Source organism: Rhinoderma darwinii, chromosome 1 (genome assembly GCF_050947455.1).
Source record: "Rhinoderma darwinii isolate aRhiDar2 chromosome 1, aRhiDar2.hap1, whole genome shotgun sequence".
Taxonomy (NCBI): Eukaryota; Metazoa; Chordata; class Amphibia; order Anura; family Rhinodermatidae; genus Rhinoderma; species Rhinoderma darwinii.
Genome location: NC_134687.1, coordinates 557,052,141 through 557,076,482, shown reverse-complemented (window position 1 = coordinate 557,076,482; position 24,342 = coordinate 557,052,141). Strand labels below are relative to the sequence as shown.

General features: G+C 43.0%; 1 protein-coding gene across 7 annotated transcripts in view; it reads left to right on the top strand.

Moving 5' to 3' along the window:
- The window catches only part of ANKRD31 (ankyrin repeat domain 31), a 250,225-nt gene that overhangs the window by 126,790 nt on the left and 99,093 nt on the right, over positions 1-24,342 (top strand). For all 7 annotated transcript variants that reach the window (XM_075838389.1, XM_075838395.1, XM_075838375.1 and 4 more), the window contains exons 15-19: positions 4,444-4,616; positions 6,195-6,283; positions 9,530-9,585; positions 16,185-16,282; positions 16,430-16,527. In XM_075838389.1, the coding sequence (XP_075694504.1) occupies positions 4,444-4,616; positions 6,195-6,283; positions 9,530-9,585; positions 16,185-16,282; positions 16,430-16,527 (514 nt within the window). The remainder of the gene's footprint in view (positions 1-4,443; positions 4,617-6,194; positions 6,284-9,529; positions 9,586-16,184; positions 16,283-16,429; positions 16,528-24,342) is intronic.

Sequence of the window (24,342 nt, the reverse complement as noted above, 5' to 3'; positions counted from 1 at the left end):
CTACAGAAAGTGAGGTTGTTCCTCTTTACTGCCTGCGCATAGAAATCTATGGAGAGGAGAGGGGGAGCAGGAGGAGAGAGCGAGAAAGAGAGAGCGAGTGAACGAACGAACGAACGAACGAACGAACGAACGAACGAACGAACGAACGAGAGAGAACGAGAACACAAGCTGCTGGAAAGAGTTCTAGTCACCTCAGTACAGGGTTCACAGCTACACTGCCTAGTACGGCTGTATAATGTCCTCCATGGTGTTTCTAAGGCATTACATTAAAACGACAGTGAACAAAAAATGGTCGTTAAAAAACAGATCAGATTGTCCATTTTTCACGGACGTTTCCCCACAGATGGCTGTCTGCTAAACTTCAATTAAAATGAATCCCTTGACTTGCATGGGTGCCGTCGAGCCGTGAAAACGGCCAAAAATAGAGCATGTTCTATTTTTTAATAGCCCGTATTTACGGTTCAATTTAACAATGAACGTGTGAATACACCCATAGAACTTTATTGTTCTGAAAACGACCAGTTTTCACTGTCGTGTGAATATATCCTAGGGGTGTGCTATAGAGCGATAAGGGACCAGGATTTTCTCTGCTCTGTGTGCAGTGTACGGGACACATTTTAGCAGTTAGGCTCCACCCACTAGCTCAAGGAAAACTGAAAATTAGAGAGAGCCTGAAAAGGTGGAGTGGGGCTGCTAAAAAAGCAGAAATCAAGTCATGTAATGGGCAGAAATAATGTTATTCCCCATGTACAGGAATGCATGGAGGTGGAGAGAAATGCTATATTAGAACAAGCTGAAACTGCCTTTTTAAAGAAAAGGAGGAGTTTTTAATAGATTTTCCACGCAAATCATAGTAGCCAAGGAGAAGAGAAACAAGTTTATTCCTCCATGAGTCAACACGAACAGCATGTAAAAGTACAAAAAATCTCTAGGGGAAATAAGTCTGCTGACTTCAATATTACTGAATTAGAATGCCTTATAGCATCAGAGATATTTTGCCTTTATAAAACAGACATACATTGGACTTTATGCTCTTGACCATTCAACACCAGCATCTGACAGCTACAAATGTATGTCAAGAAGTCAGTAAGTTGGACAGTGTAAAAAAAACAAAAAACACTACAATAGATTAATACAATCCTGTTCACGAAGAACTTAAGGAAAATATTGAAAAACTGAAGGCGTCTATTTTACAAAGCAAATTTAATAAATTTGAAAGTGACACGAATGATTGTATACACAGCAGCGTTTATACCTGAGCAGAGGACAGAAAAAACAGACGTAGGATCCAAAATAATACAGGAGGTGAAACTGCAAGAGGATCATCGACCGACACAAATACCAACGGGAGTCGAATATAGCATCATGCGATTTTTCTTCTATGAACAAGATCTACTGACTTACCAGAGCTAATCTTGTGAGGGCGTTAGCAATGTAGACTCAACGTGTTTGCTTAATGTTTGCAGGTATATTAGATGCTGAAGGAGTGATGTGTGCTATTAAGGCAGCAGATGTTAGCGATTCTCATGCAGAAGTGCTATATTTACTCTTGCTATTAGTAGAAGTTTTAAATCCAGGTATGGCGTTAGTTATAGAGTTGTATGGGGATAAAGGGGGTAACTGGCGAGAAATGAGTGTTGTAATTGATCACAGGAGTGATAAAAGTGATGTCTTACAGTAGTTAACACTCACCCCTTTGTCTTAGGATAGGTACTAGGTATGGTTTACCGGTTAATATGCGCCTTTGCAGTGTAGGGCTCCAAGATCTGCAAAGGCCTGCATCGGGCTGCCGTGGGAGGAGGCAAGATGGCGAAAGCCAATATATAACAGTAATGAGCCACCGGTTCGTGGGGCAGATCTCCCAAGCCCCTATGGTGCTAAGGATAGTGTTGATGGAGCGCTGTAGCAAGCACAGCGGGGACCTGCATCAGCTGAAGGTAGGAGCTCCCTGAGTTCTAGAAGAGGTAGGCTGCACACGGGATCAGGCTGTGTATCTGCTGCAGGTCGGCGTAGCGGGGGATGAAGATCGGCTCACTTATCCCAGTCTCACTATGTGAGCCAAACTGTCTTTGAGCTATGTTTGGGAAGGCAGGGAGGTAACCGTCAGACCCAAGTGAAGGCCACCATCAGGATCAAGATGGCGGCTACGAGCAGGTAGATGCCCCTTTAATGTTGTTGTCTCCGTTCTTAGAGAAGAGTGATTTAAGAGTGTAGGGTACAGAGGGGTACCTCTACGTTGTAAGAGGTGAGCTCAGTTTTCCAATATTTGCACAGAATGGGTAGCAGGATGAATGTAGATTTAAAGGCGTTGGCAGGAGCACTCTGGGTGCGGGTCTGGCTCCTTCATGGGTTAGCCCCCCCCCCTGACAGGTCCTTTTTAAAGGAATCTGTCACCAGTACAGATCCCTTTTTAGATGATGTTTAGGAAATACATCAGTAGGTCATATTGCACTCACTGAATGGCACCCTGAATCCGCGTTTTTGGAGTTCCAATTTATTAATAGACATGATAGCTGTCAGCCAAATAACCGAATATCTTCCCTAAATCTTTTATTTCTGAGATTACATTCCTTACCCCCAGGAAAACAATATGATTGGACCGATTGAAATGCAGCCTGTCTGATTTATGCTTTGTCTGAAAGAAGGTGGTTGGGCTGTACCCATAGGTATATTACGATTATAGCTAGTTTTAGGCTTTCCATAAAATACAGCAAATCAATATTAGTTTGTAACCCCTTTAAATAATCATCACTGAAGATCAACTGAATGTCTGTGCAACGATGCCAAAAGCTCTAGTTTCTGAAAATCTGAGGACATTGAAGGACTAATGCTATTATAATTTTTGCAGTCCTTGTGGGACTTATCTTCTGGCTCATCTACTCCTACATTGTATTTCTTGTCTACACTATCATACTATGACCTGTTATAAGATCACATATTATAAATATACTGATCATCCATAACATTGAAACTAATAAAAGGTTACATGGATAACATTTATTATCTCTTTACAATGGCACCTGTTAATAGGTGGGATATATTAGGCAGCAAGTGAATAGTCAGTTCTTGAAGTTGAAGTATTGGAAGCAGGAAAAACGGGTTAGCCTAAGGATCTTAGTGACTTTGACAAGGGCCCAATTGTGATGGCTAGACAACTGGGTCGGAGCATGTCCAAAACGGCGGGTCTTGTGGGATGTTTCTGGTGTGCAGTGTTAAGTAGCTACCAAAAGTGGTCCAAGGAAGGACAACCAGTGAACCGGCGACAGGGTCATGGGTGGCCAAGGCTCATTGATGCATGGGGAGAGCGAAAGCTAGCCCGCCTAGTCTCATCCCACAGGAGAACTACTGTAGCAAAAATTGCTGAAAAAGTTAATGCTGGCTATTATAGAAAGAAGTTAAAACATACAGTGAATTGCAGCTCGATGCATTTAAGACTGTGTAGCCACAGACCGGTCAGAGTGCCTATGTAAGCACCTATAGTTCCATACCGCAATCCTCTATAATAATACAATATAACTTTATTGGATCCAATCACAAAATGTATGACAACCGCTGTCTCATTAAAAACAATTAAAATGTCATAAAACAGACTGAGGTGGTGGTCACAGTTACAATACAGAATCAATGGTTATAACGTACAATACATAAATGACAAATATGTATGCTGTAAAGGCAAACATACTTATAAAGTGCCAATGCATCCCAAGTGGGACAATATCTGGTTTAAACATAAACTCCTAAGGTGAGCCACAAAAATACATACATCACATAAGCAAATTCTTACATAATAATATGAAATATTGGATAAACAGCAATAGTCCTGAGGTGGTGGTCTCTAGTGGTACACTGGTATTTACTTTACTATGGGGCAGTAACCTGTTTTTGGCCTTATGTGTGGTTTGTGTGGAATTTCCCTAGTGGATTAGGCAATTTTTTCCATTTACTTTTTATCCAATAGTCCATCTTATTATGTGAGGATTTGCTTATGTGGAACTGCTAATGTCTTGATGCCAGATACCACAGGATATGATCTATTACATGTAATTAAAATGGATTAAAATATTTCTTCTAATAACGGAGTCTTACATTCTTAGATTCGTTTACGGCTCTGTTTTGTACTGAGACGTAATAGGACACCCATAGAAGTTGATGGGGCCTTAACTTTACCTCCGTATTCTTCCAATTTCATACCGAGGCATATGGAGGTTTTTCCTTTCGGTTTCTGTCTGAATCAGACAGAAAAATAAAGTGGCATGGTCTATCACATGCAGTGCGTCCAGGGCCCAATGGAGCGTTGTACGGCGACACGTGGAATACTGTGCAGCTTGGTAGTACCAAGCCGAACAGCCTCTGTGCAGTTTTTGTAGTACTAAAAAAAACAAATGCAGAATACTGTCTTCACACATTTAAGAAAGATTGGTACGTTTATATATTATCATCTAGGTCCTGGAATCAATTCGCATAGACTGTTTGCCACCAATGAGCCAAATGAATTTTGGGAAGACCCAACAACACATGGAGCTAAGCAAATCTTCAAAAAGCAAAGAAGCACAAGATGATCACTTAAGTAAAAATACCAGAATTTCAAAGGCCAAGACAAAAAGTTTATTTGAAAGGTATGTTAAAAAATAAAAGCAAGTAATGTAAAAGACTAATAAAGTCATTTGAATTGTACAGTGACAGTGGCCTTGTATTTTTAAAGTTATTGTAGCACATTTATCTATTTTTTTTGTCTAATTTCTGGCCAGTGATGCATCAGATTTTTTGGTGCATTTTATTTTCGATGCATTTATTAAACTTTATTAGACACCAATAGAATTGTAAATTACGACATTCTCGCCACTAGAGGTCATTTAGTTAGAATATGGGCGTGGATTTGTTGTGTAGTGAAATGTGCCAGATTTGTCACTGGCGTGCACCATTTTTGTGTCTCAAAATACTGGACTAAAGTATACATAAAGAAGGGAAAGAAGTCTAACATGCGCCAAAATGTGGCAGAGAAGGGAAAGAAGTCCATTATGTGCCAAGAAGCGCCATATCTATCAAACAGCGTGAACCTCATTGAGAAATTTGGCGCATCCTCAGCCTCACATCCTCTACCTTTGGACAATATATCTTTAATCCAATATTACTGAATCTGCCCCATTGTATTCAAATATTTATTGAATACCCTTATTTTGTGCATGAAAACTTAAAGGGGTTGTCCGGTTTCAGCAAATTAATGTTAGTTTTTGTATAATTCAAAGCTATAAAAATGTTCTATATACTATCCTTATTTAATTCCTCACGGTTTTCAAAATCTCTGCTTGTTGTTATTCAGTAGGAACCCTTCATAGTTGACTTCCAGTGGATAAAACCATGTCCATGGTCATGTGATAAGCACACAGGTACACGGCTCGTTACAGATTCAGCATGTGTCTCAATCACATGAGCATGGACAGAATATTATTACTGGGAAGAAACAATAGGAGTTCCTATTGAATGACAAGAAGCAGAGATCTTTAAAACCGTGAGGAATTAACACATAAAGTATATTGGAATATTGTATAACTTTTTTTACACCAAAAATAGCATTAATTTCCTGAAATCAGACAACCCCTTAATGCATTTGTAGTGTCCTAAGCGGTTTACACCTATTGACATACATGTTTGCAAAGTCCAAATCTTCTTTTGGCCACCTCTTCCTCCTCTGCCCACCTACATGTTGACCTTTTTAAATATAAACATGTAACAATGTATCTCGGCATAACTCGAGCCAGGAGGAGAAGAAAGGAAGGACACATCTATTTGTGCTCATTTCAATATGTGATGTGTTGCATTTTAAATTCAAATTGCTAACCTACTAAATATACTTTAGCAAGAGTAAGGAATAGATGGAAGGCAATGTGACTGCAGGATCAGACAGCACAGGGATTGTTTGTAACCATGGAGACACATTGGTCTTCAAAGTAGCTGTAGGCACAAAACAGTAGGACATTTTTTAATCAAGAACTTTTGCAAACTTCCTTCATTTTTTTTTTACATTTTAAAAGCATTGAAGCAATTAAAAACATGGTTGCAATGGTTTTATTTAAATAAAACCGGAAAACATTTTTAAGAGACCAAAATTTATGTTGCACGATTAGATCTTTATTTATACCCACCATGTAAAAACCTTGTTTTAATATGCAGATTTTGTTTTTGGTGTATTACAGAACATGCAAAGACTGTGACAGAATTAATTTGTTCCAAAGCGCTAAATCATCTACAGACTTAATGGGTAGAAAAAACAAGAGCACCACAGGTGATGGAAATGAGTCAAATAATTTATTATGCAGTACTGGAAATATTATTCTGTTGGTTAAGTAGTTAGAATATAATTTTTCTATATGAAGGAAACCACCTTAAGGGTATGTTCACACGCAGAGTCAAAAACGTCTCAAAATACGGAGCTGTTTTCAAGGGAAAACAGCTCCTGATTTTCAGATGTTTTTTGTGCCACTCGCGATTTTCGCGGCGTTTTTCGCTGCGTTTTTTACGGCCGTTTTTGGAGCTTTTTTCAATAGAGTTTATGGAAAACGGCTCCAAAAACGTCCCAAGAAGTGTCCTGCACTTCTCTTTAGCGGCCATTTTTTTACTATTAAAAAAAACGCAGCGAAAAACGCTCCGTTGGAACAGAACGCCGTTTTCCCATTGAAATCAATGGGCAGATGTTTGGAGGCGTTCTGTTTCCGATTTATCGGACTTTTTTCGGGCGTTTACAGCCCGAAAAACGGCCGCAAATAAGCTGTGCGAACATACCCTAACAGTGACTGCCACAGTATCCCCTTAAAGAGGCTCTGTCACCACATTATAAGTGCATTATCTCCTACATAAGGAGATCGGCGCTATAATGTAGATGACAGCAGTGCTTTTTATTTAAAAAAACTATCTGTTTTCACCACTTTATTAGCTATTTTAGATTTATGCTAATTAGTTGCTTAATGCCCAAGTGGGCGTGTTTTTACTTTAGACCAAGTGGGCGTTGTACAGGGGAGTGTATGATGCTGACCAATCAGTGACCAATCAGCGTCATGCACTCCTCTCGTCATTTACTCAGCCACGGGATGTCTATTCACAATCCCTGCACTTCGTTACTGTTTCTGTGGTAGTTACAGCAGAGGACGCGTAATCTCGTTGTAACCTGTCATCTACAGCGTAATCTCGCGAGGATCGCTATGCGCTGACTAAATGAATGGAGAGGAGTGCATGACGCTGATTGGTCAGCGTCATACACTCCTCTGTACAACGCCCACTTGGGTATTAAGCAACTCGTTAGCATAAATCTAAAATCGCTAATAAAGTGGTGAAAACAGATAGTTTTTTTTAAAATAAAAAGCACTGCTGTCACCTACATTATAGCGCCGATCTCCTTATGTAGGAGATAGGGCACTTATAATGTGGTGACAGAGCCTCTTTAAGGCTTGGTTCACATAGAGTTTTTTGCAGGCGGAAAATCTGCCTCAAAATTCCATTCACGGCGTTTTTTGCGGCGCTTTTGTCCCGCGGGCATAAAACGCCACAAAATACGCTTTCTCTGCCTCCCATTGATGTCAATGGGAGGTCAGAGGCGTAACCGCGCGAAGATAGGGCATGTCCCTTCTTTCTCCTGCGAGCCGGTTTTACCGCTCGCGGGAGAAAACCGCCTCCGCCTCCCATTGAAATCAATGGGAGGCATTTTCGGCCGTTTTTTTGCGAGTTTTGCAACGCGGTTTCCGCGTCAAAGAACTCGTAAAAAAAACTCAGTCTGAACCCAGCCTAATAGTGACAGCCTATAACATATGAGAATGTAGCCAATCAGAGGTCTGTAGGAAACCCGAGCCTCCGTGAACCATGGTTTCTATTTACTTGTAACCGGCATTATCAGGACGCAGATTCTATTGCGTGAGGTATCAATAACCTCCTAGACACTTGTGGCACCAATCAGGTCTCAGCGTCACCACAGCGTGTCACTCCATTGCAGTGTGATAAGTTTCCTATCCCTGGCTTTGAGATATTGGACAGAACCAGAGCACAGGCTAGCTTGCTTTTGCTTCTGTGGTAGCTGTACGTCATCCTTATGTGACTTATGGGAGTCACTTTGCAAACTTTATAAAGCTGTTCATGACATTGGATAGTTTTTTGGTGGATCACACTGATCGACTACTTGCAAGTAATGTGTGTGGGAGCAGCCCAAAGGCAATGTTTGTATACCTTATTTTTTCTGGAGATAGCATACATGTTTATGATGGTATACAGCTGGTATCTAGCTGTTGAACTTCGCTGGCAGCAGGACAACTCATATGTCTGGGTAATGTCAACAGTAACATTACAAAGATCTGGATGTCCCTCAAAACTTGATAAAAAGACAGGACGAAAATTATTCCGGGAGGCTACCAAGAGGCCTACAGCAACATTAAGCGAGATGCAGGACTTTCTGGCAGGTACTGGTTGAGTAGTGCATGTGACAACAATCTCCCGTATTCTTCATATGTCTGGGCTGTGGGGTAGGGTGGCAAGACGGAAGACTTTTCTAACAAAGAAAAACATCCAAGCCCGAATATATGTTTTGCAAAGACCTACATCAAGTCTGCCAAAAGCATGTGGGAAAACGTGTTATGGTCTGATGAGACCAAGGTTGAACTTTTTGGCCATAATTCCAAAAGGTATGTTTGGCGCAAAGCCAACACTGCACATCACCAAAAGAACACCATACCCACAGTGAAGCATGGTGGAGGCAGCATTATACTTTGGGGCTGTTTTTCTGCAGCTGGAACTGGGGCTTTAGTCAAGGTGGAGGGAATTATGAACAGTTCCAAATATCAGTCCTCTGCTAGAAAGATGAAGAGGAATTTCACCTTTCAGCACAACGACGACCCAAAGCAGAGCCTCCAAATCAACAAAAGAATGGCTTCACCAGAAGACGATCAAAGTTTTGGAATGGCCCAGCCAAAGCCTAGACCTGAATCCCATTGATAATCTGTGGGGTGACCTGAAGAGGGCTGTACACAGGAGATGCCCTCGCAATCTGACAGATTTGGAGCGCTTTTGCAAGGAAAAGTGGGCAACAATTGTCAAGTGAAGATGTGCCATGCTGATAGACTTCTACCTCGTCTTTTACGGACGTAATTGGAGCTGGTTTTCTTTGGAGTCAATGAAAAACGGCTCCAATTACGTCCCAAGAAGTGACATGCACTTCTTTGAGGCTGGCGTCTTTTTACGTGCCGTCTTTTGGAGCCATTTTTTTGGGCGTAATTCGAGGCGTAGAACGCCTGAATTACCTCCGTAAATAGGGCGTGTGAACGTACCCTAAAGGTGGAAAAAGTTCTGAAATTATGAACATATCTATAATTGTATGGTGCTTCACAACAACAGAACTGACTGAACTTAGCCTGTTGGTGTACATTTTAAACCCAAAGGAATCTTGTATCTGTTTCTTTAGAATCATAAAACTAGTATGAACAAGGTCTTAGATATAAATTTGCAAGCCGGTGAAAGAGTAAATATCACTTTTAACACACGTTTCTTGTAGTAAGCCATATGAGGAAAAGAAAAAGTAATACTAGCCAACCCCAATGGCGTGAAAAGGTTAGTTTACAAATTAATGTTTTTCCTTAAATATAATTTCTAAACATAAAGGGGGAGATCTATGAAAACTCGGTCAACGGAAAAGTGGAGTTGTTGCTCATAGCAACCAGATTGCTTCTTTTATTTTTAAAATCTGCTCTAAAATGCCTCTAAAATCCACTTTTCCTGTTCACCAGTTTTGATAAATCTCCACCAAATTGTCATGTGTAAGGATTATACAAATTGGAGGTAACAATAAATGTCAAGAAATCACAAAAATAAGCATTTAATAAATACAAAGCTTTCGATTTTGAAAATTAAAAATCTGCACGCATCATATGTCCTAGAGGAAGCTAAACTGGGGGAGTCACTTGTTGAGAAGGATCTGGTTGAACTTGTAACAGTACGCAATGTCAGTATAAAAGAGTATCCGGCACACCAATTTTGAAACAAAGGTATTTTTATTTTGTTTTTGTTTTTAATGCCAGCCACTATCAGCACCACTAGCGCTCGTCTATGCAGTTTTCCAGCACGGCTCGTTGCCTGATGAAGGTCACTTAGACCGAAACGTCACACTCTGCCACTGGCATTAAAAACAAAAACAAAATTAAAATACCTTTATTTCAAAATTGGTGTGCCGGATACTCTTTTATACTCATATCTGGGTTGGGCCCCTATCGGTGCCAAACCCCATCCTTCCACGTATCTGGTGCTGTCTGAATCTATACACAAGTATGCAATGTCAATCAGCTGCTTTTAAGTCCAGTATGTGTATTAAAAGAGGCTAGACTGGCGAGACAGGGACATAATATTTCAGGGAAATAATTTTGACCAAAAGTAACAACGGTCCTTTGGATGTGCCAACAGAAGGATTTGTCAGTCCTCCAATCTTATAGCGAAATATAGAAAAAATGCACGACATCCAGCATTAAACTGCAATTCATTTTTTTATATAAGTAATTTGTAATGACGGGGATAGGGAAACAGACAAGTGAGCCCTAATCTACCCGCCACTCAGTCCCTGCCTACTTGCAACGACCCGCCCTAGGCGACGGGGTACTACTGGGCGACGGTCCCTACACTCAGTAAGTGCACGACAGACAAACAGACAAGGAAACACAGAACAAAGGGAAACGGGACAGTTGCCCACGGCAACACCGTGAGCAACAAGAGTAGTAAACGAGCCGAGTCAAACCAGGAGTGTACGAGGTGCCAAACGCAGAGCAGGAGAGTAGTGAACAAGCCGAGTCAAACCAGGAGTGTACGAGGTACCAAACGCAGAGCAGGAGAGTATTCAGTAAGCCAGGGTCAATACGAAGCAGGGACAAGTAGTTCAAGAAGCTGCACCAGGGCCAGCGAGCAAACAGAGAAGAATCACAAGCAAGGAGGAACAGGAAAGGCAGGTATAAATAGACAGAAGGCGGGAGCTAGCTCCGTCTGGCCAGGCTGTGATAGGCTCTCCCACTCCTAAGCCTGCCATCCTGAGTGGCGGAAGATGGAGTCAGTCTCACAGACATAGAAGCAGGTGCAGACTGATTACCTATGGGCGTGGATACAGAAGCTGTGCCTGGCAGATCCTTAACAGTACCCCCCCCCCTTTTATAAGGGGCCACCGGACCCTTTCTAGATGGACCTGGTTTATTGGGGAAACAAAGGTGGAACCTCCTGACCAATACCCCAGCGTGAACATCCCGGGCGGGTACCCAAGTCCTCTCCTCAGGCCCGTATCCACTCCAATGGACCAGGTACTGGAGGGAGCCTTGCACCATCTTGCTGTCCACAATCTTGGCCACCTTGAATTCTACCCCCTCAGGGGTGAGAACAAGGACAGGAGGTTTCCTCGAGGGAGCCAAGGACGGGGAGCAGCGTTTAAGGAGGGAGGCATGAAACACGTCGTGTACTCGAAAAGATGGGGGCAACTCCAGTCGGAAGGAGACAGGATTGAGGACTTCAATGACCTTGTACGGCCCTATAAACCGGGGAGCAAACTTCTTGGACGGGACTTTAAGGCGCAAGTTCTTTGACGATAGCCACACCAGATCCCCGACCATAAACAAGGGGTTAGCAGAACGTCTTCTATCTGCCTGAGTTTTTTGTATGCTCTGGGACGCCTCTAGGTTCTTCTGAACCTGGGCCCAGACTGTGCACAGTTCCCGATGAACGACCTCTACCTCGGGATTGTTGGAACTACCAGGTGAAACGGAGGAGAACCGTGGATTAAACCCAAAATTACAGAAAAAGGGGGAGACCCCTGATGAGTTACTGACCCGGTTTTTAAGGGAAAATTCGGCGAGGGGAATGAATGAGACCCAATCATATTGACAGTCAGAAATAAAACACCTTAAATATTGTTCTAGAGACTGATTAGTCCTCTCGGTTTGGCCATTAGTTTCAGGATGGAAGGCAGAGGAGAAGGACAGATCAATCTCCAACTTTTTACAGAAGGCTCTCCAAAACAAAGAAACAAATTGTACCCCTCTGTCAGAAACAATATTGACAGGGACCCCATGGAGACGCAGGATGTGTTTGACAAACAAGGTAGCTAACGTCTTAGCATTGGGTAGTTTTTTGAGGGGCACAAAGTGGCACATCTTACTGAAGCGGTCTACTACAACCCACACCACCGACTTGCCTTGAGATGGAGGCAAATCGGTGATAAAATCCATGGAGATATGGGTCCAAGGTCGGGACCTGGGGTTTCTTGGACCTAGCACAAACCTCACAAGCGGCGACGTAGGCCTTAACGTCTTTAGGCAACCCAGGCCACCAATAGTTTCTGCCAATGAGGTGCTTGGTACCCAGGATGCCTGGATGACCAGATAGTGCGGAGTCATGATTTTCCCCAAGTACCCTTAGCCGGAATTGCTGGGGAACAAACAGCTTGTTCTCAGGAAGGTTCCCGGGAGCTGAACCTTGATCAGCAGCAATTTCAGAGACTAAATCAGAATCAATAGAGGAAATGATTATACCTGGAGGCAAAATACAAGCAGGATCTTCCTCCGAAGGAGGGCTGGCCATGAAGCTACGCGACAGTGCATCAGCTGTAATATTTTTAGACCCAGCCCTATAGGTAACCAAAAAATTGAATCTGGTAAAAAATAACGCCCATCGAGCTTGTCTCGGGTTTAGCCTCCGGGCCGATTCTAGGAAAACCAGATTCTTGTGGTCGGTAAGGACCGTTACCTGGTGCCTAGCCCCCTCCAGGAAGTGGACATGCCCATTTAATGGCTAAGAGTTCGCGGTTGCCAATATCATAGTTACTCTCAGTGGGCGAAAACTTCCTGGAGAAGTAGGCACAGGGACGGAGATGGGTGAGGGACCTGGTACCCTGGGACAAGACAGCCCCCACTCCCACCTCGGACGCGTCAACCTCCACGATAAATTGCTCCATTTGGTTGGGCTAAACCAACACCGGGGCCGAGATAAAGCACTTCTTAAGGGCCTCAAAAGCCTGGACAGCCTCAGGAGGCCAGTGGAGGAGATCAGCACCCTTGCGAGTGAGGTCCGTAAGAGGCTTAGCGATGACCGAGAATTTAGCAATAAATCTCCTGTGATAATTAGCGAACCCCAAGAAGCACTGTAACGTCTTCAGGGAGCCAGGTTGGACCCATTCCGCCACAGCCTGGACCTTGGCGGGGTCCATGCGGAATTCATGAGGAGTGAGGATTTGACCCAAAAATTGTATCTCCTGCACCCCAAACACACATTTTTCGGTCTTCGCAAACAGTTTGTTTTCCCGAAGGACCTGGAGCACCTTCCTGACATGCTCAATGTGGGAGGAGCAGTCCTTGGAAAACACAAGTATGTCATCAAGGTACACTACAAGAAATACCCCCAGATAATCTCTTAAAATCTCATTTATGAAATTCTGGAAGACCGCGGGAGCATTACACAACCCAAAGGGCATGACGAGGTATTCGAAATGACCTTCGGGCGTGTTAAACGCAGTCTTCCACTCATCCCCCTCTTTGATGCGGATAAGGTTATATGCCCCCCGTAGATCAAACTTAGAGAACCATTGGGCCCCCTGAACCTGATTAAAGAGATCAGGAATCAAAGGAAGGGGATACTGGTTCCTTACAGTGACCTTATTCAAGTTACGGTAGTCAATGCATGGCCTAAGACCACCATCCTTCTTCCCTACGAAGAAGAAGCCAGCACCTACCGTGGAAGTAGAGGGGCGAATGTAACTCTTGGCCAGGCATTCCTGGATATACTCTCTCATGGCTTCATGTTCGGGACAAGAGAGCTTAAATATCCTACCCTTAGGGAGCTTAGCTCCTGGTACCAATTCGATAGCGCAATCGTATTCTCTATGAGGAGGTAACACTTCGGAGGCCTCCTTAGAGAAAACATCAGCGAAGTCCTGAACAAACTCAGGTAGCGTGTTCACCTCCTCGGGGAGAAATAGAATTAACAGAAAAACATGACGTCAAGCATTCATTACCCCATTTGGTAAGATCCCCAGTATTCCAGTCAAACGTGGGATTATGCAACTGCAACCAGGGAAGGCCTCAAATCAAATCGGACGATAATCCCTGCATCAACAGTACAGAGCACTGCTCCAAATGCATGGAGCCAACAAGGAGTTCAAAAACAGGGGTATGCTGTGTAAAATAACCATTAGCAAGAGGAGTGGAGTCGATACCCACTACCGGGACAGGTTTAGGCAAATCAATCAAAGGCATAGCTAGAGACATAGCAAATTCCACAGACATGATATTAGCAGACGACCCTGAATCCACGAAGGCACTGCCGGTAGCAGATCTACTACCAAAAGAGACCTGAAAGGGAAGCAAGATTTTATTACGTTTAATATTTACGGGAAATACCTGTGCGCCCAAGTGACCTCCCTGATCATCACTTAGGCGCGGAAGTTTTCCAGCTGCTTATTCTTACGCCTAAGACAGGTGTTCACTTGATGCTTGTCATCCCCACAATAGAAGCAGAGACCATTCTTCCTGCGGAACTCTCTACGTTGTTGGGGGGACACGGAGGCCCTGAGTTGCATAGGTACCTCCGAGTCTTCCGTGGAAGAACGAAGTAACGGAACCTCGGGAGGCATCATGGAGGAGTCAGAGGAGAAAACACATAAACGTTCACGTTGTCGTTCCCTGAGACGTCGGTCAAGTCGTACCGCTAATGCCATAACCTGGTCTAGGGAGTCAGAAGAGGGATAGCTAACTAGCAGGTCTTTCAGGGCGTTCGACAGACCCAACCTAAACTGGCACCTTAAGGCAGGGTCATTCCACCGAGAAGCTACGCACCACTTCCTAAAGTCAGAGCAATACTCCTCAACAGGTCTCTTACCCTGACGTAAGGTCACCAGCTGACTCTCGGCAAAGGCAGTCCTGTCAGTCTCGTCATAAATGAGTCCGAGAGCAAAAAAGAAAAGATCAACGGAGGAAAGTTCAGGGGCGTCAGGAGCCAAGGAGAAGGCCCATTCTTGGGGCCCCTCCTGGAGCCGGGACATAATTATACCCACCAGCTGGCTCTCAGAACCTGAGGAGTGGGGCTTTAAACGAAAATAGAGCCTACAACTCTCCCGAAAGGAGAGAAAAGTCTTCCGGTCCCCTGAGAACCGGTCAGGCAACTTGAGGTGGGGTTCAAGAGGTGAGGTGAGGGGCACTACCATGGTAGCATCAGGCTGGTTGACCCTCTGAGCCAGGGCCTGGACCTGTAGGGAGAGACCCTGCATTTGCTGAACCAGGGTCTCAAGGGGGTCCATAGTGGTGTGAGGGACCAGGGTAGAGTAGGTATATGGGCTTGTGATTATGTAATGACAGGGATAGGGAAACAGACAAGTGAGCCCTAATCTACCCGCCACTCATTCCCTGCCTACTTGCAACGACCCGCCCTAGGCGACGGGGTACAACTGGGCGACGGTCCATACACTCAGTAAGTGCACGACAGACAACCAGACAAGGAAACACAGAACAAAGGGAAACGGGGCAGTTGCCCACGGCAACACCGTGAGCAACAAGAGTAGTAAACGAGCCGAGTCAAACCAGGAGTGTACGAGGTACCAAACGCAGAGCAGGAGAGTAGTGAACAAGCCGAGTCAAACCAGGAGTGTACGAGGTACCAAACGCAGAACAGGAGAGTAGTCAGTAAGCCAGGGTCAATATGAAGCAGGGTCAAATAGTTCAGAAGCTGCAGCAGGGCCAGGAAACCAAACGAGAAGAATCACAAGCAAGGAGGAACAGGAAAGGCAGGTATAAATAGACAGAGGGCGGGAGCTAGCTCCGTCTGGCCAGGGTGTTATAGGCTCTCCCACTCCTAAGCCTGCCATCCTGAGTGGTGGAAGATGGAGTCAGTCTCACAGACACAGAAGCAGGTGCAGACTGATTACCTATGGGAGTGGATACAGAAGCTGTGCCTGGCAGATCCTTAACAAAATTGACTTACAATGGGGTCTTTTGGGTTTTGTTGTGGTGTCCACTGCCTTGACGGGAAAAATAGCGCTACATGCAGAGCTTTTCTGCCTCTCAAATCTGACCATACTGCTGACCGAGGCTCCTATAACAGAGTGCAGTGTGAACAGAGCCTAATAAATATAAAATGTATATATTAAACATTGGAGGATAACCTACATTAAAATAATTCTCCTTTTTTTAAAGGAACAACAAAGCACAGAAAGTACAAAGGCAGCTGAACTTGTTTTGAGGAAATCCGCCAGACTCGAATTTCACAGAAATGCAGGAAACATCAGTGAAAGGTACTATTCAGATGGAAATGTATTGTTGCCCACCCATTTATGCTCAAATAATATTATGCAACTTATATAATGAATTTTAGCCATTCGTTTGTAAACACGTTTCTATTGGGTTAAGTAATTAACCTGCAATTTACCATAAATTTGCAGAGAAAAAGGGACAGACCCAGGAAATAAGATAAGAATGGAAGAGACTAGTAATTATACAACTCCAACCCTGTTTGAAAGCCTTCACTTAAATAGGACAGGTAAGATTGTTCATTGTCAGATCTTGTTACACAGTGATGAACTAGTTTTTAACGCACAATATTTTGGTCTGGATAGATTTCTTATAAAGGTTGATCAATTTGACTCCCATGTTTAGATGGTGGTGCCAGGTGTTAGGAAACGTCTGTCATTTTAAGGTTGTCATGACTACTAGCCTAGCTTCGAGGTGGCCCTGGTTTAAGATACAGAGCCAATCTCATTTCTCTGTCTGCTACCTATCCGGGCCAAGAGTGTAGTATTTGAATCTGTTCAGTCTTCTCATTGGTGCTTGTGATTTTCTTGTGTATGCATGTTCTGTTCAAGCTCCTGGTTACACCCTGTATCTCCTTGACTATTTGGATTCCTTGAACTGGACTTCAGCTTGTCTTTGAATTTACCCTCTTCTCACTGATTTGGACTTTTAGTATCTCCTGGTTGTGAACTCTGCTTGCTGACCACCCCTATGGCTTTCTAGTTATCCGTTCTCATTTTGCCTGCAGTTGCACTTCCCGTCCAACACCGTATTCTGTAAAAGCAACCTGGGTTCTATGCAGCCAAATCCACCCTGCTTTGCGGTGGGCTCTGGTGAAGACCATAGAGTAGCCTTAGACTGCTGACCAGAGTGGTGACGGACTTGAGGTAGCTGATTTACCTGCATGCTTGATCCAGACATTCTCCAGCTGTCTTTGGCGAATTGCTCGTATAACAATTCCATAAACTTGCACTCTGGGGAATTGCTTAAGTAGTGATTCCTTGACACCAAGTTTACTTTTGGCTCTTAAGCACACAATATTGGACATGTACTGTATTTAGCATCCCAATCATGAGTGTGCATTGGTACTACAAAATAGAGCCGTAATACGGCCATGTGCTTAAGGGCAGATTCACACGAACGTTGCGTTTTTGCGCGCGCAAACAACGCGGCGTTTTGCGAGCGCAAAAACCATTTGACAGCTGCGTGTGTCATGCGTGTCTGATGCGCGGCTGCGTGATTTTCGCGCAGCCGGCATCATAGAGATGAGGCTTGTCAACGCCCGTCACTGTCCAAGGTGCTGAAAGAGCTAAATCTTTCAGCACCCTCGACAGTGAATGCCGAACACAACAGCGAAAAACCTGTAAAAAAAAAAGATGAAGTTCCTACTTACCGAGAACTTCCCGGCCGTTGCCTTGGTGACGCGCCTCTCTTGACATCGGGCCCCACCTCCCTGGATGACGCGGCAGTCCAAGTGACCGCTGCAGCCTGTGATTGGCTGCAGCCTGTGCTTGGCCTGTGATTGGCTGGAGCTGTCACTTGAACTGAAGTGTCATCCCGGGAGGTCGGACTGCAGGAAGGAGACAGGAGTAATCGGTAAGTTAGAACTTTTTTTTTACAGGTTAATGTATTTTGGGATCGCAAGTCACTGTCCATGGTGCTGAAACAGTTTAACTCTTTCAGCACCATGCACAGTGAATGTCTCCCGACGTCGCGGACCGGAATTTTTTTTGCCGAGTTTGGCCGAACCCGGTGAAGTTAGCTTCGGTTGTCGGGGTTCGCTCCTCGCAAAGACACTCCGTTTGGATGCTTGGAAACAGAAAAGCACGTGGTGCTTTTCTGTTTCCATTCATCCTTTTGACAGCTCGTGCGCTGTTTCAGTCTGTTCGCACGGAAGTGCTTCCGTGCGACCTGCCTGGTTTTCACGCACCCATTGACTTCAATGGGTGCGTGATGCGTGAAATACGCAGAGTTATTGAACCTGTCGCGTATTTTGCGCAGCGAACAAACGCTGCGCAAAATACACGGACTGTGTGTACTGCCCCATAGACTTCTATAGGGCATTGCGTGCCGCGCGAAAACCACGCGGCCTACACGCTGCCAAATCACGTTCGTGTGAATCCCCCCTAAGGCCTATGGATGTGTTGAATACGTGTGGAGATTTATATAATGGGTGTTTAGGATCCACACAAGGTCTCCTTGACAACACTGCACCTGACAGTGATCAAAAGTAATCCAATAATCAGTACCGGCTTCAGCTTAGGGCCTGTAATTTCAAGTGATTTTATCTCAACATAGAAATGAGAAATTGAAAATGATTTTTACACTAATAATGTACATAAAGAGGCAATTTTTTACTTCTAATTCTAGGTCTCCTAGAAAATCTGAAGTCTTGCTGGAGGTTTGACATATTGGTCTCAAACTGACATTTATTTTCAGAATGAAAAGACTTTGCAGAATGCTTAAACCCTTTTGGCACTGCTCAGAGATTTTCAGAAAATCTGACACAACATTTTAAGAAATGGGCCAGTTTCTTGTATAGGCTATTTCTGCCTAGTAGATTTACAGACCACATGTAGTGCTGCATGCTTTTATTATATGAAAAAAATGAAACCGTGAAAAAAAAGCCATATATATGGTATCACCGCGTTCATAATGCGCAAACTATAAAATTATAATGTTATTTTTCCCGCACGGTGAACACTACAAAAAAGTAAATGAAAAAAACAATGTCAAAATCACTATTTTTTAGTCACCACCCCTCCCAAAACATGGAATAAAAAGTCGAATGTATCCCAAAATAGTACCAATAAAAACTTAACCCATCTTACAAAAAAAACAAGCCCTTAGGCCCCATGCACACGAACGTAAAAACGCCCGTAATTACGGGCCGTAATTACGGCACGTTTTTACGGGCCCATCGACATCTATTGGCCACGGGTACCTCCCCGTATGCTTACGGGAAGTTGCACGTTCCGTTGAAAAATATAGAACATGTCCTATTTCAGGCCGTAATTACGGCACGGGCAGGCCCATAGAAGTCTATGGGGCTCTCGTAATTACAGGTGACTACGTGTGTGCACCCGTAATTACGGGAGCGTTGCTAGGCGACGTCAGTAAATAGTCACTGTCCAGGGTGCTGAAAGAGTTAAACGATTGGCAGTAACTCTTTCAGCACCCTGGACAGTGACTTCCGATCACAATATAGATCAACCTGTAAAAAAAAAAAAAGACGTTCATACTTACCGAGAACTCCCTTCTTCTTCCTCCAGTCCGGCCTCCTGGGATGACGTTTCAGCCCATGAGACCGCTGCAGCCAATCACAGGCCAATCACAGGCCAATCACAGGCTGCAGCGGTCACATGGACTGCCGCGTCATCCAGGGAGGTCGGACTGGATGTCAAGAGAGGGACGCGTCACCAAGACAACGGTCGGGTAAGTATGAATTTCTTTTACTTTCATTACGGAAAGGGCTGTCCCTTCTCTCTATCCTGCACTGATAGAGAGAAGGGCTGCCGATTACTTCATTGTAGTTTTGCAGCGAAAACGTGGCCGAAAATACGGGTGGAATACGGGTGACACCGGACCCGTATTTACACGGCACTGGTCCGTAAATACTGGTGCAATACGGGTCGAATACGTGTGACCAAGGACCCGTATTTACGCCAGTATTTACGGGAGGACAAAAATAAGTTCGTGTGCATGAGGCCTCACACAGCTTTTTTAACTGAAAAATAAAAAAGTTATGGCTCTCAGAATATGGTGACACAAAAAATGTATTATTTTTTTTAAAAATAGTGATTTTATTGTGCAAACGCTGTAAAACATAAAAAAAACTATATACATATGGTATTGCCGTAATCGTATCAACCGCAGAATAAAGTAAAATTGTCATTTATATCCCACGGTGAACACTGGAATTTTTTTTTATAAAAAACATTGTCAGAATCGCTGTTTTTTGGTCACCTTGCTTGCCAAAAAATTGAATAAAAAGTGATCAAAAAATCGCATGTACCCCAAAATGGTACCAATGAAAACTACAGATTCTCCCACAATAAAAGTCACAGCTCAGTTGGAGAAAAAATAAAAAAGTTCTGGCTTTCAGAATATGGCGACACAAAATGTACAGAGTGTCCAAAAGCGGATAAGATCGGGCACGATTTATCAGTGCTACACTGATCACACATCTGTGAATTATTATTTAGTTACCGAATAATTATTATACCCACTTATTATTATGCCCTGATGTTCTCCGCACAGATTACATATGCTCCCACATCATAAACTGAAATAAATACCAGCAAAAACCCCAAACAAGACTCCTACCAAGCAAAATCTGTGCTCCAAAAGCCAAATTGGTGCTCCTTCCCTTCTGAACCCTACTGTGTGCCCAAGCAGCAGTTTATGTCCACATATATGGCATCACCATACCCGGGAGAACCCGCTTATCACTTTATGAGATATTTGTCTTTAGTGGCACAAACTGGGCACAACAAATGGCATATCAGCGGAAAATTGAAATTTTTACTTTGCACCATGCGCTACACATTAATTTTGAATGAAAAAACACCCGTGGGGGCAAAATGCTCACTACACCCCTTAAAATGCCTTAAGGAGTGTAGTTACCAAAATAGGGGTCACTACTAGGGATTTGTTTTACTATTTGGCCTCGGAGCCCTGTAATTGTGGGTCAATGCTGTGAAAATCGCCAAAATAGACCTCAAATGCGCATGGCGATTTTCACTTTTAAGCCCGTCATATGTCCAGGCAAATGATAAATGCCTTGAGGGGGTGAAGTTTCTAAAATGGGGTCACTTCTTGGGGGCTTCCACTGTACTCTGGTACCTCAGAGGTTTTAAAAATGTGACATAGTGCCCAAAAAACATTACAGCAAAATCTGAATGCCAAATAGCGCTCCTGCCTTTCTGAGCCCTGCCGTGTGTCCAAACAGCAGTTTGGAAAATTATACCCCATATGGGGTGTTGCCATAATCTGGAGAAATTGCTTTTCAAATGTTGGGGTGCTTTTTATCCTTTATTCCTTGTCAAAATTGAAAATTTCCATGTTTAACGGTAAAAATGTAGATTTTCATTTTCACTGCCTCATTCCACTAAATTCAGCAAAAAACTGTGGGGTAAAAATGCTCACTATACCCCTCGATAAATTCCTTGAGGGGGTTTCCACTGATTTTGGTCATGGCACCGCAAACTATTCCTCAAAATTTTAGCTCCAAAAGCCCTGCCGTGTGTCCAAACAGCAGTTTATTACCACATATGGGGTATTGCCGTGCTCAGGAGAGTTTGCTTTACAAATATTGGGGTGCTTTTTCTCCTTTATCTATTGTAAAAATGGAAAAATCTGAGCTAAAATTTAATTTTATTAGGAAAAATATAGATTTTCATTTTCACGGCTTAATTTCACAAAATTTAGCTAAAAAAACTGTGGGGTTAAAATTCCCACTATACCCCTCAATAAATTCCTTGAGGGGTGTAGTTCGCCAAATGGGGTCACTTTTGGGGGTTTCCACTGTTTTGGTCTCTCAGGGCCTTTGCAAATGGCACTCCTTCCCTTCCGAGCCAAGCAGTTTATTACCACATGTGGGATATTGCCGTAATCGGGAGAAACTGCTTTTCAAATGTTTTCTCCTTTATGCCTTTGTAAAAATTGAAAATGTATAGGTTTTATTGGAACATTTTTAGAGGGGTGTAGTTTGCCAAATTGTGTCTTTTTGGGGGTGTTTCCACTGTTTTGGCACCACAAGACGTCTTCAAACTTGACATGGTGCCTGAAATATATAAAGGAGGCCCCGAAAAATTGATTTTCTGCAAAAATAAAATAAAATTTGTAAATTTCACCTCCACTTTGCTTTAATTCTCGTGAAGGGTTAATAAACTTTCTAAATGCTGTTTTGAATACTTTGAGGGGTGCAGTTTTTAAAATGGAGTGATTTATAGGGGGTTTCTAATATATAGGGCCGTGAAAGCCACTTCAGAGCTGAACTGGTCCCTAAAAAAAGGCTTTCGAAATTTTCTTGGAAATGTGAGAAATTGCTCCTAAGATCTAAGTATAGTAGTGTCCTAGAAAAATAAAAGGACGTTAAAAAAACTATGCCAACATAAAGTAGACATGGGAAATGTCAACTTTTATTTTCCATGGTATTACTAACTGTCTTATAAGCAGATGCATTTACATTTAGAAAAATGCAAATTTTTTCTAAATTTTACAAATAAACACTGAATGTATTGACCAAATTTTACCACTAACTTAAAGTACAATGTGTCACGAGAAAACAATCTCAGAATTCCTTGAAAAAATGAAAGCATTCCATTGTTATTACACTTAAAATGACACATGTCAGATTTTAAAAAATTTGCTTGGCTCATAAGGCCAAAACAGGCTGTGTCCGTAAGGGGTTAACATTTTTTTTACATTAGCCTGTGTACTGATAGTACACAGACAGCTGTTAGGATATACCTAAGTGTGCCCTAACAGGAAATATGGTCAGACAGACCTGGGGTCCCTGGGCTGCCTGACCATATAAGGCATGTCCCTCAATCGCGTCACAGGCATTCCCTGTGATGCCATCAAACAACGGTCCCCGTTTTTATTTTCTCTTGAATGCCGTGGTCAGATTTGATCGTGGCATTCAAGGGGATAACAGCGGAGCTCACACGGGCACACTGATTGTGCCCCTGCCATTAGCATGATGTGATGCGGCTGGCGGTGCACTAATGAGCAAGACAGAACATGTAGGCACTTTGCAGTGTGCTCACCATGTTGTCTGTCTTCAGGGGTGCTGCTGCTCATTACATCATGCTAGTGACTAATTTTATGTATTACACTACTAAGCTGTGCGGCCGCACAGCTTAGTATCAAAATACATGAATTCACGGTATTGAACCGTTTGAAGGTGCACAGAATCGAAATAGTATCGATATCGGTATCGTGCACCCCTAATTCAAAATGCTGAAGTCAGTGGGGTGCCTCTAACACTAGGTGGATCATCTCACTTTTAAATCCTCCATGGGTAAGCTATCATTTATTAACCACTGGCATCTGTTATGCGGACTTTGGTTCTCTTTCTATCGGGTCACTTCAGGTTACCTTTATTCCCTGTCCGGTATCTAGGACCATGCATTAAGTAGAGTTAGACGCTATTCCACTGTGATTTTCTTATAGATGGTATTGTCCTCTATTGGATATACATGTGTCTTTTGGGGATAGGACTACGCACTTGCTGTTGCAGCGATTCAGCAGTGTCTGTATGGGACAGCGGTGCGTCTTCCTCCCTTTACCCATTCATAGCTAACAGAACCGTTCCTTATAGAGTACCTTTAGCATACCTGTGTTGAGGTGTTTTGGATGATTGATCCACTGGCTTACTCTCAGTTTTAATACCTCGTTGTGTTTTTATAATCTGTTCTTTTGATGTAATAATAAAATCATATATATTTTTTGTGTACTTTTGGCTTATGACTCCTTTTTCTCATGTTTCTAATGCTCATTACATCATGCTAGTGACTAATTTTATGTATTACACTACTAAGCTGTGCGGCCGCACAGCTTAGTATCAAAATACATGAATTCACGGTATTGAACCGTTTGAGGGTGCACAGAATCTAAATAGTATCGATATCGGTATCGTGCACCCCTAATTCAAAATGCTGAAGTCAGTGGGGTGTCACAGGATCTGCAAGCTGCCACCACAGCACCTTATTCTGAGTAAGATAAGAGTATAGAGAATTATTCTAACAGGATTTACAAAATACTGATTCTGCCTGCCTATTAAGCAGCGGTTAAAAAAAAAAGTACACATACCTGCCCAAAGAGAACAATTTCTTGGATGTATCATGTCATATCATAGTCAGTGCTATTTGCAACCATTTTTTTTTCCCTCAAATGCATTTAACAATAAAAAATGAAGCAGCTTTGCAAAAAGTCCTAAATGAAATACAAATTTAAATTTAAAACTCCTATGTAGATTTGTGTCTTTCCATAGTTACAAATTGCAAACAAACCCAGTGTGTATTCAGATCCTGCAGTCATGTGTTAATGGAAAAGTAAA